At 37.5% G+C, this 15,068-nt stretch overlaps 1 protein-coding gene across 1 annotated transcript in view; it reads right to left on the bottom strand.

Annotated features, from left to right (window-relative positions):
* The window catches only part of LOC136886360 (serine/threonine-protein kinase/endoribonuclease IRE1), a 387,729-nt gene that overhangs the window by 174,570 nt on the left and 198,091 nt on the right, over nt 1–15,068 (bottom strand). The window contains exon 8 of the mRNA XM_068231041.1: nt 13,955–14,214. Within this exon, the coding sequence (XP_068087142.1) occupies nt 13,955–14,214 (260 nt within the window). The remainder of the gene's footprint in view (nt 1–13,954; nt 14,215–15,068) is intronic.

Below are 15,068 nucleotides of genomic sequence, written 5' to 3'. Positions count from 1 at the left end.
TTATCAATATAATCCTTCTTATGGGGGTCCAACGTTGCTCAGATCCATAGGTTTAACCTGAAAGTACCCTACACGTGACCCCTGGGTGGCGCTAAGGGAGCAACGGCGACCAGACTAAAGTTTTACCTCCTGGTCTAGATACAGTACAGAATTACAATGAACACAAATGAATTTTCCAAAGACCCTTCTAAGGGCCAAACAATCACTAGGAACCTGTGACTTGTCCCTCGTGTATGTCAACTAAACATTGAAGGTATTTGTTAGTCATGCTAAAAGTGAAGCCTTGTCCAAACTGCTACTTTCTCATGAAGTAGACCTGGCAGTCATACAGGAAACACATTGCACTGATGAGCAGCAGCTGCAAGCTACAGGAAAAATTCCGGGTTTCGATCTTCTGGGAGCAATCTATCATCATGCCTACGGTAAGGATACATACAGTACAGGCGAAACACTGTAGATGATGCCTTTCTATCTACTAGCATCGAGGAGGACATCCACTCCGTTGTCATCAGAATAGGTGACACAGAGGTCTCAAACATCTACAAACCTCCGAATTCTAAGTGGCCCAACCATTGTAGACATTCGACCACATCCAGCAGTCTACTTTGGTGATTTCAACAGTCACTACCAGAATTGCAAATACAGATCTAATGACATTAATGGGGAAGCAGTACTGGAATGGATGGATAGAAACAACCACTTTCATGTCTTTGATGCCAAAGACTGGGACACGTTCAAATCAGCAGCCTGGAAATGGGGGTATTATCCTGATCTGTCCTTTGTGTCCAGAGATAAAGGAAACAAACCTCTACCAACTACTCGAAAAGTGCTTAATGACTTCCCTCATAGCCTGGCTTCGCAGAAGAACTTGATAAATGCGTAGGTCGGATACCACTTACACATGACGCTTATGAAAGATTCGCATGAGCTGTGGTGTCAGCAGCAAAGAAACATATCCCTAGAGGGTTTCGCAGGGAATACATCCCTGGATGGAATGAGGAAAGCAAAAACCTTTACCAACAATTTATTGAGAGCAGTGACCATGAAATTGCAGATCAGCTTCTACACAGCCTAGATGCAGCCAGGAGGCAAAAATAGTAAGATAAAGTTAGCTCACTAGACTTCACTAAATCAAGTCTACAAGCATGGTCTCTCTTAAAGAAGCCTGGAGACAGAAAAGCAACTGGACGGACGACATCGAAAATCCATCCAAAAAAGATCGCCATTCATCTGGTCATGACTTCCAAAAGCAAAAGAAACAAGAAAGTTACTAAGAACTTAAAGAAAGAACTGAAACTCCTGAAAAGTAGTTCCCTGGTGGCACACTCCAAACCATTTAGCGTGGAAGAAATAAACATAGCTATCAGTGACACTAAATCAGGTAAAGCCCCTGGTGAGAATGGTATATACCCAGAGTTCTTTGCTGACTGTAGAGAAAAGGCTTGTGCCTGGCTGGCTAAATTCTACACTGATATCCTTGAAAGAGGCAAGACACCAAAAACTATTCAGACAGACGAAGATTATTGCCTTGCTTAAGAAAGGTAAACCAAGTGAAAACCCGGAGAGCTACCGCCCTATTGCCTTGCTCAGTGTTGCATATAAACTAATAGAAAGACTTTTGCTCAACAGAATTGGTCCCGAGTTACTCAAGAAAATTCCAATGAAACAGGCGGGCTTTAGACCACAGAGAAGTACAACAGATCAAGTTATGTTTCTTACGACCTACATAGAATCCAAAGAAAAGCAGCTCGATTTGTTCTGGGCGATTTCCGACAAAAGAGTAGCGTTACAAAAATGTTGCCAAGTTTGGGCTGGGAAGACTTGGGGGAAAGAAGACAAGCTGCTCGACTAAGTGGTATGTATGTCTCAAATATTATTACAATATTATAAGTCCACCTGTTCAATACAATACAATATGATCCACTATTTCATATGGTCAAAATTTTATACATAATACATAAAAGTCAATGGTACATGTTTCACCCTCCTTACGGGCATCATCAGCCTATATCAATCTTAAAAATAATACATACGGAGTCATTCTAATCTTATAAATTATAAGTTAAAATGTTGAAACATGATTTCGTAAAACATTATACAGTAACATCTAAAACAATGATAATGCACCAAAGTATGTTAAAAGAGAGTAAATTAACTGTTTTTGAAGATTACAACGTGGTTAAACATGAATTTTGAGAGTTTAAAACTAAAATGGATCCTTTTTTTATAATATCATTAAGACTGTGATGGCCTTGAGTGTAAACACAATCATGGAAGGGGGATGTTTCTTCAATTCCCATAGTTTGAATCCAAGATGGTAAAATCGTTGTTTTAGATGTTCCTGTATAATGTATTACGAAATCATTTTTCAACATTTTAACCTATAATTTATAAGATTAGAATGACTCCATATGTATTATTTTTAAGATTGATATAGGCTGATGATGCCCGTAAGGAGGGTGAAACATGTACCATTGACTTTTATGTATTATGTATAAAATTTTGACCATATGAAATAGTGGATCATATTGTACTGTATTGAACAGGTGGACTTATAATATTGTAATAATATTTGAGACATACGTCAACTTCAATACGGAACCAAAATGAGAATAGTTACTTGTAAGTGGTATGTACCAATATAAATGGTCCGTTATTGGACATTATAAATTTTCCAGCTAACTCATTCCTGGTTGCCAGCGTTTTGCCCCCATGCGCTAGGCTGGGCTCATCAGTTGGTACGTAGCACACCTACCAAGACACTGGACAGTGCATACCTGGAGGCCACTGCGTAGGCTAATTGTAGGCTAATGTAGATGGGAATCAACATCTACATCATCTGATGGCCGAGCAGGCATCAATTTTTGATAATGAGACAATGTCTCTCATAATGAGACAATGTCTCTCATAATGAGACAATGTCTCTCATAGTGCATTGGCACTGCCGGTGGCTACAATTAGACTACGCAGTGGCCTCCACGGTATGCACTGTCCAGTGTCTTGGTAGGTGTGCTAGGTACCAACTGATGAACCCAGCCTAGCACACGGGGGCGAAACGCTGGCAACCAGAAATGAGTTAGCTGGAAAAATTTATAATGTCCAATAACGGACCATTTATATTGGTATTACTCATTCGGAACAATAATTCCTGATTCCCTATGGGAATCAACATCTACATCATAAGTGGTATGTTCCGAGCTGTCAGTGGAGATATGGCGTGGGAGGACAACAATAGATGAATAAGTTTGGATGGTGTCTTTAAAAGTAGGAAAGATCACAATATGAAGATAAAGTTGGAATTCAAGAGGACAAATTGGGCCAAATATTCGTTTATAGGAAGGGGAGTTAGGGATTGGAATAACTTACCAAGGGAGATGTTCAATAAATTTCCAATTTCTTTGCAATCATTTAAGAAAAGTCTAGGAAAACAACAGATAGGGAATCTGCCACCTGGGCGACTGCCCTAAATGCAGATCAGTAGTGATTGATTGATTGATTGATTGATTGATTGATTGATTGATTGATTGATTGATCATCTGACTACTACTAACTGAAGCAGGTTTCCAAAGAAAACTCAAGACTTCAGTGGCATTCACAGACTTGACAGCAGCCTATGACAGTCTGGAAAGATGGATTACTCTACAAGGTCCTGAAAGTAGTCCCATGTAGAATAACTGCACAATTCCTGAACAACATGTTGAGTAAAAGACAATTTTGTGTGTACAATGGGACAGCTGTAAGCAGCCAAAGATCGCTGAACAACGGTCTGCCACAGAGGTCAGTTCTCGCTCCTTTGCTGTTTAGTTTATATATTGCAGACATACCGAAGACACTTTCAAGGAAATTTGGAAACGCAGATGACTGGGCACTTGCTATCAGGGACAAAACAGTTTAGAAAGCAGAAGAGATCCTGACTGAAGACCTCAAGACACTGGCACACTACTTTAAAATATGGGGACTCCAACCAAACATCAGCAAAACTGAAGTTTGTTGCTTCCACCTAAACAATAAAATGGCTAACAGGGAGTTAAATGTGTACATGGACAAACAGAAATTGAGACATAATAGGTACCCTAAATATCTAGGAGTCACACTAGATAGAACACTGGCTTATAAACAACATCTCCTGAATGTCTCTGCCAAAGTAAGAACTCACAACAATATAATTCATAAGCTGTGTGGAACAACTTGGGGATCTACAGCTGCAACTCTGAGATGTTCAGCTTTAGGGTTGGTGTACTCGACTGCTGAATACTGCACTGCTGTTTGGCTAAATAGTGCCCACAGAAACATCATGGATACCCAGCTGAACACTACAATGCGTCTCATCACTGGTACAATCAAATCTACTCCCATGCAGTGGCTACCAGTGTTAAGTCATATCCCTCCTCCAGATCTCACTGATGATGCTTGTCGTTTTAAGGGGCCTAACATCGAAGGTCATCGGCCCCCTCCAGATCTCAGACGTAAAGATGCTCTTCTAAGAGAATTCAGTAAAATAGTGAAGAACTCAGAACTTCCGATAAATATTGACATCACAGTATAAAGATAATTTAAAAGTCACCACCTTATCAATACACAGATTTATTTACTTCAAAATTGGTAAATTAGGTCAAGACCGGTTTCGATCCCTAAGGGATCATCTTCAGTTGACATACATATAAAAAAGATATATACAAAAACATCACATGTAAAATATTAATCTTTTAGTTGATTCAATTGAGTCAAAAATTTTTTTTTGTATTTAGAATGTTGGTGGGTATATCTTATTTTTGAAAACATGTGTGTGAGATTTATAGGCTCACTATGTCTAAATTTTTGCTTATATAGGTCCTATACTTCTTTACATACAGTGTCAAAATTATTACATTCAATATAATTTATCTATTTGATGAAAACACTGGCAAATTGCTTACTGAAATGGTAAAGTGTGTACATTTTTAGGTTTAAAAGTACATGTTGTTTGTTACATGTTGTCATATTACAATTTATATTACAAAGTATAGAATAAAATTATTCTTGCATTTGTGCACATTGATAATAGTGAGACTATTGTAGGGTCTTCAAAAAATACCGTTGTTTGAGGTATGTCACTGTATATCTGCTTTTTTGAAATGTCAATAGCCTAATTACATTCTTATATATAAGTTATGAAATTTCACTTTTTATAGTTTAAATATAGTTTAAATTATCTTTATACTGTGATACTAATCAATACGGAAATGAAGATAATAGATTATAATAAAATATTGACATCGGCGATGCGAATATTAATCGTCTGCGTTCGAGAAAACCACCAACTAGAGATGCCATGAACTTGTGGAACAGCAACTACCAAACTTCTGCTGAATGGAAGAAGAGACTCAACGACAAATACTGCCCGACAATGTCTTCTGTGAAGAAGACACCACCACCGGGTTTCAACCTCCCTCATAGACCATGGTCCGCAATGAACAGGATCCAAACAAACCACGGGAACTGTGGAGCCTTCCACTACAAGTGGAACAGAACCCCAATGCCTGTGTGTGACTGTGGCGCTACAAAACAGATAGTAAAGCACATAATCGAAGAATGCAGGACTAGAAAAAACAATGGCAGTGCTACTGACTTTGCTTTTGCGACTCCAGAGGCTGTAGACTATATAAACAATTTGGACATACGTATATAGTGTAGATCTAATAAAAATAGACGCTGTATCTCTAGCCATACGCTAAATAAAAAATCTTCCTTATTCATTATGACTGTGGCTCCTCCTTTATCGGCTTTAGTGACTATGTCATCATTCTGTTTTATTTTAATTTATAGATCTTTGTTTAATTTGTGATTCGTGAGTTTAGAATTTGTATAGTTCATTAGCCAAATTGGTGAGCTTTTTCTTTATTTCATGTCTTGTGTCGTTTTGCTGTTCTATGGAGAGCTGGGATATGGTGGTTTCAACTTCAGCTATTGTTGTTATAATATCTCTTTCTTTATGAAAACTAGGCCAGTTAAATTTTAGTCCTTCATTAAGTAATTTTGTTTCTTTTTCTTAAAAAAAACATTATAAACTTAACAACCCTTCCCCATTAAGAAATTCAATAGAGTTTTGCGAACGATTACAAAAACTTAAAATACAGCATAATCATGTCGTGTTCATTTGATATAACTAACATGTACTCAAGTACATTATTAAAGAAAATCTAACTAAGCATAGTCATCTCAGAAATCTTGAGATAAATGACTATTAAAATATTCAATTTTGTGCTAGACAATAATTTTTTCACATTTAATGGGAAATTTTATCAACAAAAGGGATTATCTATGGGGGATCCGATTTCAGGTATTTTAGCAGATATTTATATGGATCATCTAGAACACACTAAAATATTATCTAAAATACAAGGCCTAAACTTATGGTTACCATACGTGGATGACACATTTACAATAATAGATCAAGAACTTAACAACAGTGACTATTTTAGAATACCTGAATAGCTTAGATCAAAATATAAAGTTTACTAAAGAAGACGAGGTCAATAAATCTATAAACTTTTTAGATATCACTACTACAAGTAAGAACAACAAATTTGAATACCAAATCTACAGAAAACCAACTTTTCCCTCTATTACAATTAAAAATAATTCTTTACACCCTAACTCACACAAACAAGCAGCTTACTATAGCTTAATTTATAGAGCATTTAAAATACTGCTCACGCCCTAAGAACATAATAAAGAAATGCAATATATCAAGAGCATAGCTAAGTTTAATGGATTTCATTTAGAAATGATTAATCGTATAAAAAATTAGTAAAGTAAAAAAAAAATGTCAAATCTTATCCCAGATAAACAAAAACAGTCCACATATGCCACATTTACATACAATAACTTTAATATATATCAGGTATTAAACAAATTTGATAAACAAGATATAAAAATCGCATTTTCATGTCCAAAGAAGAACCATCATATTAAGAGACAATAAGACTGAATTTAAATAACTACCCAAGTGATTCAACAGTGTTAAATTCATAATTAGTTTGTGTATCCCAGAACTTTTATTTAAGGATTAACATTGACTCAATGCATTCTTCTTCAGACAAGTAGTTATTCTAGTCAAATGGGTACTTTTATCTATTGTTAAACAAGACATTTTTAAATAACATGAACTAAATAGTTTAAATTTTTTTTTTAAATATTACAATCAGAATTGTGGTTGTAATTTGAAGATTTCGAGTCAAGAAATTGGATGACGATGCCCTAAATGAGTACGAAACATGTCCCAACAACTGAATTGAAAGAAAAATAAATTGTATTGAAAAGGTGGACACCTTCAAAGATTATTTTGATAAATATTATAAGACAGCAAAATACGGACCAAGAAAATGAGATTTATAACAGTGGGGTTATACTGTAAATAAATGTGGACACTAAACTCCAATCTAATAAGTCATATTCAGGCATTTGAAATGTGGTATTGGTGGCACCTGATCAAGATTCCCTGGATAGTTTAAGTCACAAATGCAGATGTCTTCAATTGAATTGGTGAAGAAAGAGTACTTCTTGGACACTTCAAAGATTACTTGCCTGGATTGGGTGTAGGCTGCAACATGCAAACTTACTACGAGATATAATGGAAGGCAGACTTTAAGGCAAGAAACAGCGATGTAGCCCACAACACACTTTCATAGACGAAAGTGGGATCCCTGTCATGAGAACTGAAGGTCTGTTCAGAGAAGCAAATCAGCCATACACTAAGATAGATGGGTGGATCTGTGCTACAATGAGCTCTACATGTATTATATCATGACACTTCGTTTCTATTTTCATCACTGCAAGGGATTTGTTTTGTTGCACATCTGATAAATGAGACTTGCTGCGTTCCTGAAAGGGTAGAATGAAATACTTCCACACTTTCCTTTTTTCACTGTTTTTCCCACAATTGTGGGGTCGCAGGTGCGAACTGCGTCGCACGTGTGGATTTGGCCCTGTTTTATGGCCCGATGCCCTTCCGGACGCCAACCCTATTATTACGATCTCCGTATATACTCTACGTTTCCCTACCTTGCTTGGCGCTGCTTGCTTCAATTCTACGCTCGCCGCATGATGTACTCTGCTCACCTACTGTCAACTCGACTGATTACGTCAGCTGTGCTACACTTTGCCGTGCTTGTGTACTGTGCACCACGTGACTTTATTCTTTCTAGAACTCGCTAGTGTGTATAGCCTTCGCTTTGTTTCTGGAAACTTCCTTTCCTCTTTAAATTGCTCTCTCCGCCCATCCATCCTTGAGTCGGGCTTTCGTGGCGGAGTGGTGGATTACACACGCTAACAACTGTGTGCTGTGCTATTATGTCAACTTCAGCTGGACATTATCTGCTGCAACTCAGTGAGCAAGGCTTATAACACATTTGTTTACATTTGGACTTTATCTTCATTCTGGCATTTGCCTATTATAAATACTTTACTCAGTCGAGTGGCAATGCTTCGCTTTAAAACTTTCACATAGACTCTTTCTACTTATGAACTGCGCTACGGACTATTTGCAAAAAAAAAGAAAGCTTCTTCAGTTCTCATTTATGATCTATTGCTACTGCTAAACTATTCAATTACCCAGTGAAGAAGATCCTTTCTCATCCTAATCCCCTTTCCTTTCCCATGCGTCCTTTTTCTTTTCAGCGTTCTGGTTTCGATGCATATTGTATACTTTTGTAAATGTAGCACATCTTTTTTTAGATTTTTCTTCCATTTCCAAATTTTTATCTGGTTGTAACTTATGGTTGTTAAAATAAATTTATATATTATTTTGCACTGTTATTCTGGTCATCTTCTTTTGGGCCTAGTTCCTTCCTTACTGCGCGATTTTCCTCATCATAGCCTACTTCTTATTATATTTTATTAAGCACATTTGATCACCTAACGTTATCTTATCAATTATGGTACATTTTATTTCATTGTGGTATATCAAACTATAAATATTATCCTATCGTCGCCCCGACAGTATTGGTAGCAGATCAACTCGGGTTCGATTCCTGTCTTTTCTTTTTCTTTGCCTTTTGCGTCTTTTTATGATGGCTTGTTTTTGCGATAATTTTTCTCCTTATCAATCTGACACTTCTTCTTCTGCTCCTCTTAATTTGTCTGCTCCAAACCCTTTTCATACTTATGATTTACTTTCTACTAGTTCTTTTTCTTCTTCTACAGATTCTGTTTCGTCTTCTGAGTTATCCTTTGCAACTTCTTCACCAATGAAAGCACCCTTTAGGGATTATACGGCTTTCCTTCCGCCTGACAAAACTTCGCTTTGCCAATCGCCCCCTCCCCCTCCCCTTTCCTTTTTTTGGGAAAAGATTTTCTTCCCGGACGGGTAGTTTCCTTTCTATTACACCTCTGTTGGGGCTTCTTTTAATCCTAGCGCTGTTCGGTTATTTAATGTTTTATTTGCTTTTTTTTTTTTGGGTCCTTTGAATTTCGACCTTTTTTCTTTTTGTTATATTCTTGCTCCTCGATGCTGTGGTCCGTCACGACCCGCACTCCCCCATGAGAGGTTTGATAAACCTTTTCTTTTTTTGCTCTCATGGAATTCCTTTCATGTATCTGCCACTAAATTGTTATATATCTTTGTGCCACATATATATATATATTTGCTGTATCTTTTTATATTGTATCTTTTTGTAACATGTGTATCTATATCTAAAAATTGTGTTAACTTATGAACCCTTTATTTTTGGACCGGTCCAATTTCTTGTCATCCTCGTATTCATTTTTCTCATCTTCATCTCCCTCTCCATCCTCCTTTGTTCTAGTCCTTCACATCTCTTCCTGTTTCTTTCTTCATTGCCTCTTTTCTTCATTGGGTACTCTGTCTTTCGCCGTCTGCTTTCTGCTTCTAGCGTACGAACTTCGCTCTTTCGAGTTGGCGCCACTCGTGAAGACCGCTACGCTTTCGTTGCTCCGTCACCTACACGCTGCTACTTCATCTGCATGCTCCGTTTGCTTCCTGGATGCTCTGCTACTCTCCCTACTTCACCTGCATGCTTCATCTTTGGACGCTTCGCTTTCGCCGGCATGTGGGGAATATTATTACGATCTCCGTATATACTCTACATTTCCCTACCTTGCTTCGATTCTACGCTCGCCGCATGATGTACTCTGCTCACCTACTGTCAACTCGACTGATTACGTCAGCTGTGCTACACTTTGCCGTGCTTGTGTACTGTGCACCACGTGACTTTATTCTTTCTAGAACTCGCTAGTGTGTATAGCCTTCGCTTTGTTTCTGGAAACTTCCTTTCCTCTTTAAATTGCTCTCTCCGCCCATCCATCCTTGAGTCGGGCTTTCGTGGCGGAGTGGTGGATTACACACGCTAACAACTGTGTGCTGTGCTATTATGTCAACTTCAGCTGGACATTATCTGCTGCAACTCAGTGAGCAAGGCTTATAACACATTTGTTTACATTTGGACTTTATCTTCATTCTGGCATTTGCCTATTATAAATACTTTACTCAGTCGAGTGGCAATGCTTCGCTTTAAAACTTTCACATAGACTCTTTCTACTTATGAACTGCGCTACGGACTATTTGCAAAAAAAAAGAAAGCTTCTTCAGTTCTCATTTATGATTATTGCTACTGCTAAACTATTCAATTACCCAGTGAAGAAGATCCTTTCTCATCCTAGTCCCCTTTCCTTTCCCATGCGTCCTTTTTCTTTTCAGGGTTCTGGTTTCAATGCATATTGTATACTTTTGTAAATGTGGCACATCTTTTTTAGATTTTTCTTCCATTTCCAAATTTTTATCTGGTTGTAACTTATGGTTGTTAAAATAAATTTATATATTATTTTGCACTGTTATTCTGGTCATCTTCTTTTGGGCCTAGTTCCTTCCTTACTGCGCGATTTTCCTCATCATAGCCTACTTCTTATTATATTTTATTAAGCACGTTTGATCACATAATGTTATCTTATCAATTATGGTACATTTAATTTCATTGTGGTATATCAAACTATAAATATTATCCTGTCGTCGTCCCGACACTATACGGAGGGATGTAATCACTATTGCATGTTTCTGTGGTGGTTGGTAGTGTAGTATGTTGTATGAATATGAAGAGGAAAGTGTTGAGACAAACACAAACACCCAGTCCCCAAGCCAGAAGAATTAATCAGACGCAATTAAAATTTAAAATTAAAATTTTCGGCTGATGATGTCAAAAAAAAGAAGTATGAAACATCCCCCGACACTTCTTAATTGCTAATTAAAGAAAATAAGTTTTCAATATTTGCAAAGGTGGAACCTTTAACTGTACCTTAAAAAGTATGTTCAATTTAACCTGACAGGTTAATCCTCAAACATGAATATTTTTCTGCTGGATGCGTTGTGACAATTGTTTATGGTGTAAGAAGGCACATACTGCTTCAGCTTCATCATGAAGAACAATATGAGACCCATGGAGGGCGATTGGTTTATGAAGGTCACACAGATGCCACACCACAACAATATTTGATAATTGCAAATCAGCTTAATATTAATACCATAAATTAACTCTAACACGATACTTACAGCACCAGACTGGACATAACATGAATGATGTTCTAGTTTGAACTTTTCATATGTTTTAAGCATTGTTTTTAACCAGTTTTACATTAAAAACATAATTTTTAAATAAGGTCTATTATATGCATGTGATTTTAATCTGTAAGGTGAAGAAGAGAATATTAATGGATTTTTGAAACATACTTTTATATATATTTATGTATTTGATGTATTAGTAAATACACTAGACTTTGAATTGTATTGACAAGAAAGATCTTTAAATAACTAATAACAGTGATCTGTCAGTCTGTCAAAACTAATTCAGCATAAATTATAGATTAACTGTCAAAACTGAAAAGAAATGGCTTCCATTATAACAAGATAGGAGAAGCGAGACTGTGCTTGTACTGACATGCAGCCAGAACACTTTTTTCTTTTCGTAGTGGTTTAATATTGCACTAACACATCAAAGGTTTTCAGTAAAAGACTAGAATTAGGTAGGTAACAGACATGATGATGATGAGGATGATGATGACGATGACAACGGCGACGATGAGATGATGCTTGTTCTTTAAAGGGGTCTTGCATCTAGGTCATTGGTTCCAGCAAATGTCTCAAAATTAGTACCCACTGGTTAGGCTTCCCAGGCAACTAAGTACACAGTATGCTACTGGGAAATAGCAAAGAGAATGATGATAGAAAATCTTTTTTGAAGCCCTTTCACCAATACTGTCCCTGATGGCAGTAAATATCTTCACTATTTAAAAACATGTAAGATCACAATGTGGAATACTTGACTGAGCCAAGGGACGCTTCACATAGTTAACAGCAAAATGATCAGATTTAACAACAATTTACCTGAGTCAGTGAGCTCCATAGAATAGACAAGAGATATTTCCAGTCTGAATGCTGGACACAATTACAAAAGGAATGAAGTGGATTTGTTGCATGCAGGGAAACTGCAGCAGTGATGGAAATTTATACAGCAATCAGTGCCAGTGTCATAGCAATTCACATCTCAGGAAACACTTCAATGTCAAACTTGTGCAGGTATAACAATTTACATACAGACAGGAACACAAAGGATAATGACAGGTCAGCATCAGAAGAGGGACGACAGGAAGGGGAAACAAGGACTAACATCAAAACACTAAGGGGCAAGAACAATCTCCACATTTTCACACACTGTCATCTTCAAACAAATGTACTGCATGCCCTTTCCGTATCAATGCCAGTTCTTCTCAGCCTCCCGTGAGCTTGTTTCTGCTTTCTAGCTTCAACAGGAGCGCAGGCTTCAACAATCATCAAAAGGTCATCATGATAGACCTTCAGTCTTGATATAGCAAGTGTACGACAAAAAGAAAGCTAGATAAACATGGGTAAAGGGAGAAGACAAAAAAGATAAAAATGAATACAGATGGTAAAAGACCAGGAACAAAGGAATGACATGAAGGATAATCTCCAGATCTTCAAACCGAGGAGGACACATCTATGAACACAAGATGAAAACCGGAGGAGGAGAACACTTTCATGAACCCAAGATGAATGCCAGAGGAGGACACTTATGAACCCCCAAATGAAAAATATTTAAAAGGATAAGCTTTCATGTTATCTGAAAAATTATCATCTATACGCAAATATTTGAACAGAACATATGGCATTCCTCAAGTAATTATTAAGGGAAAAGCACGCAAAATACTTAAACACCAATGGACAAATAAACATTTATGGAAACAGAAAATGAAGAACATAGAATAATAAATCCAAATAAAATACTAACAAGAAGTAGTTTATCTCTTCATGCTATAATGCATTCAGTTAGTTGGTTCACTCAATATTTGGCCCTCAATGTACTGCTTAAAAGATAGTGCTTGTTTGAAAGATAGGAATGGAGAGTGAAAAGTATAGAGACTCTGGGGACAAAACCAGTGGAAGCTCACTAACTGATAATCACATAGCCCATTGCAAACAAAGTAAACTAGTGCACTGTATTAAAAGAGCAAAGACAAAGTCTCCCCATTTGAAATAGCAAAGCAAAGCAAAGTCACCTCCGTACAGGCCATGAAGGCCCTTGGAGGAGTGGAAGGTAAAGGCTACCACCATTGTTAACCTCGGCACGTGATGGGGTAGAGTGGTTAGTTCTACACCCAGCCGCCTTTGCCCCCAGGAATTAACCTGGTACTCATTTTTGGTGTAGGCTAAGTGAACCTCAGGGCCATATGCACCTCCGGAAGTGGAAATCTTGTTTCTTAAATTTGACGACGTCCTGATCGGGATTCAAACCCATGTCCTTCCGGGCGAACCAAGCACGCCTTTACCGCCTCGGCCAGGCAGCCCCTCCCCATTTGAAATACTCAAAATATTCACTTAAAAGTCTTACTATATCTGGAACTCAAAGCCATGAAATTACATATCATTATAAAGTATTACACAGTTTACCTAAAATGAGAAGACGACGCATGTTGTTGTTATTACTATGTTGGTTAGCCGTGTTCTGAAAAGTAAACACCATAACCTTAAACTTGTCGGGCAGACAAACTTTCTTGTTGATGGGGATATCACTCTCAGATGAAGCTCCAGATGGACCTTCCAGGAGAAGTGTTTTCGAGTGTCTGGGAGCTATTATGACCAAATCATCATCAACCAATGATGGGAGAGCATACAGTCCATGGCGATGTTCTCCAACATACAGCGTTGGGCTAGAAAGAAAAACATTATGTATTTTGAATATTAAATTGCTCCTACTGTGCAGCACAATGAAGAAAGAACATGTAGATTCACTAAAATTTTAGTCAATTTACAATAAAGAAATACCCCAAACTGGCTCCATTCTTTCCCTCTCTCAGTGTCTGGACAAGAAATCACGGATTTGAAAGATGTGGTTACATTCTAGTTCAGAACTGGCAAAACAGCGTTCCATACCCGCTCCTGCCTAGCGAGCTAGACACAGTTACGGCAAGGTGTTCAGGGGATAGGACCACCGCTACAGCAAAGTGATAGGAGTTAGCTGGAGTAATGTACAGACATAGTTGCGCTCTTAGGACCACTCTAACATGTGAGGGATGCAAGTTTTGGCCACCACTGCTCTAGTTGATGATTGTAGAATTAAAACAAATTATACCAACTTCACTATTTCTCTCGGAGTGTTTTCAACCAATTGAGAACTGTTTCAGTAACTGACTTCCAGAACTGGAACACTTGATGTCTTCTGTCTGATAACAACCTTGCAGTTAAACACAAAACAAAATGAAGTGCACACCTACTCAGTCATATTAACAAACCATACAAAAATATACAGGATGCAGCAAAATAGGAACAATACTGATCAATCAACTTCACTATAACAAAAGATAACAGCTAGAAATCAAATTCAAGACATATATGGAAAATTCACTATGAATGACACTGGCATTATGTCATTATGAGAGTGTTCCCTGCCACCGGATATTTAAATCACTATAATTGTTTCCACTGTCATTAAGAGAGAGTTCCCTACCACCAGAAATTTACATTGCTATAGTTATTTCATTTAAGCCTGTTCAATGCCTGAATT

The sequence above is a fragment of the Anabrus simplex genome, chromosome 1 (genome assembly GCF_040414725.1).
Source record: "Anabrus simplex isolate iqAnaSimp1 chromosome 1, ASM4041472v1, whole genome shotgun sequence".
In the NCBI taxonomy this organism is placed as follows: domain Eukaryota; kingdom Metazoa; phylum Arthropoda; class Insecta; order Orthoptera; family Tettigoniidae; genus Anabrus; species Anabrus simplex.
The sequence above is the reverse complement of the archived record's forward strand: the minus strand, read 5'-3'. Positions and strand labels throughout refer to the sequence as shown.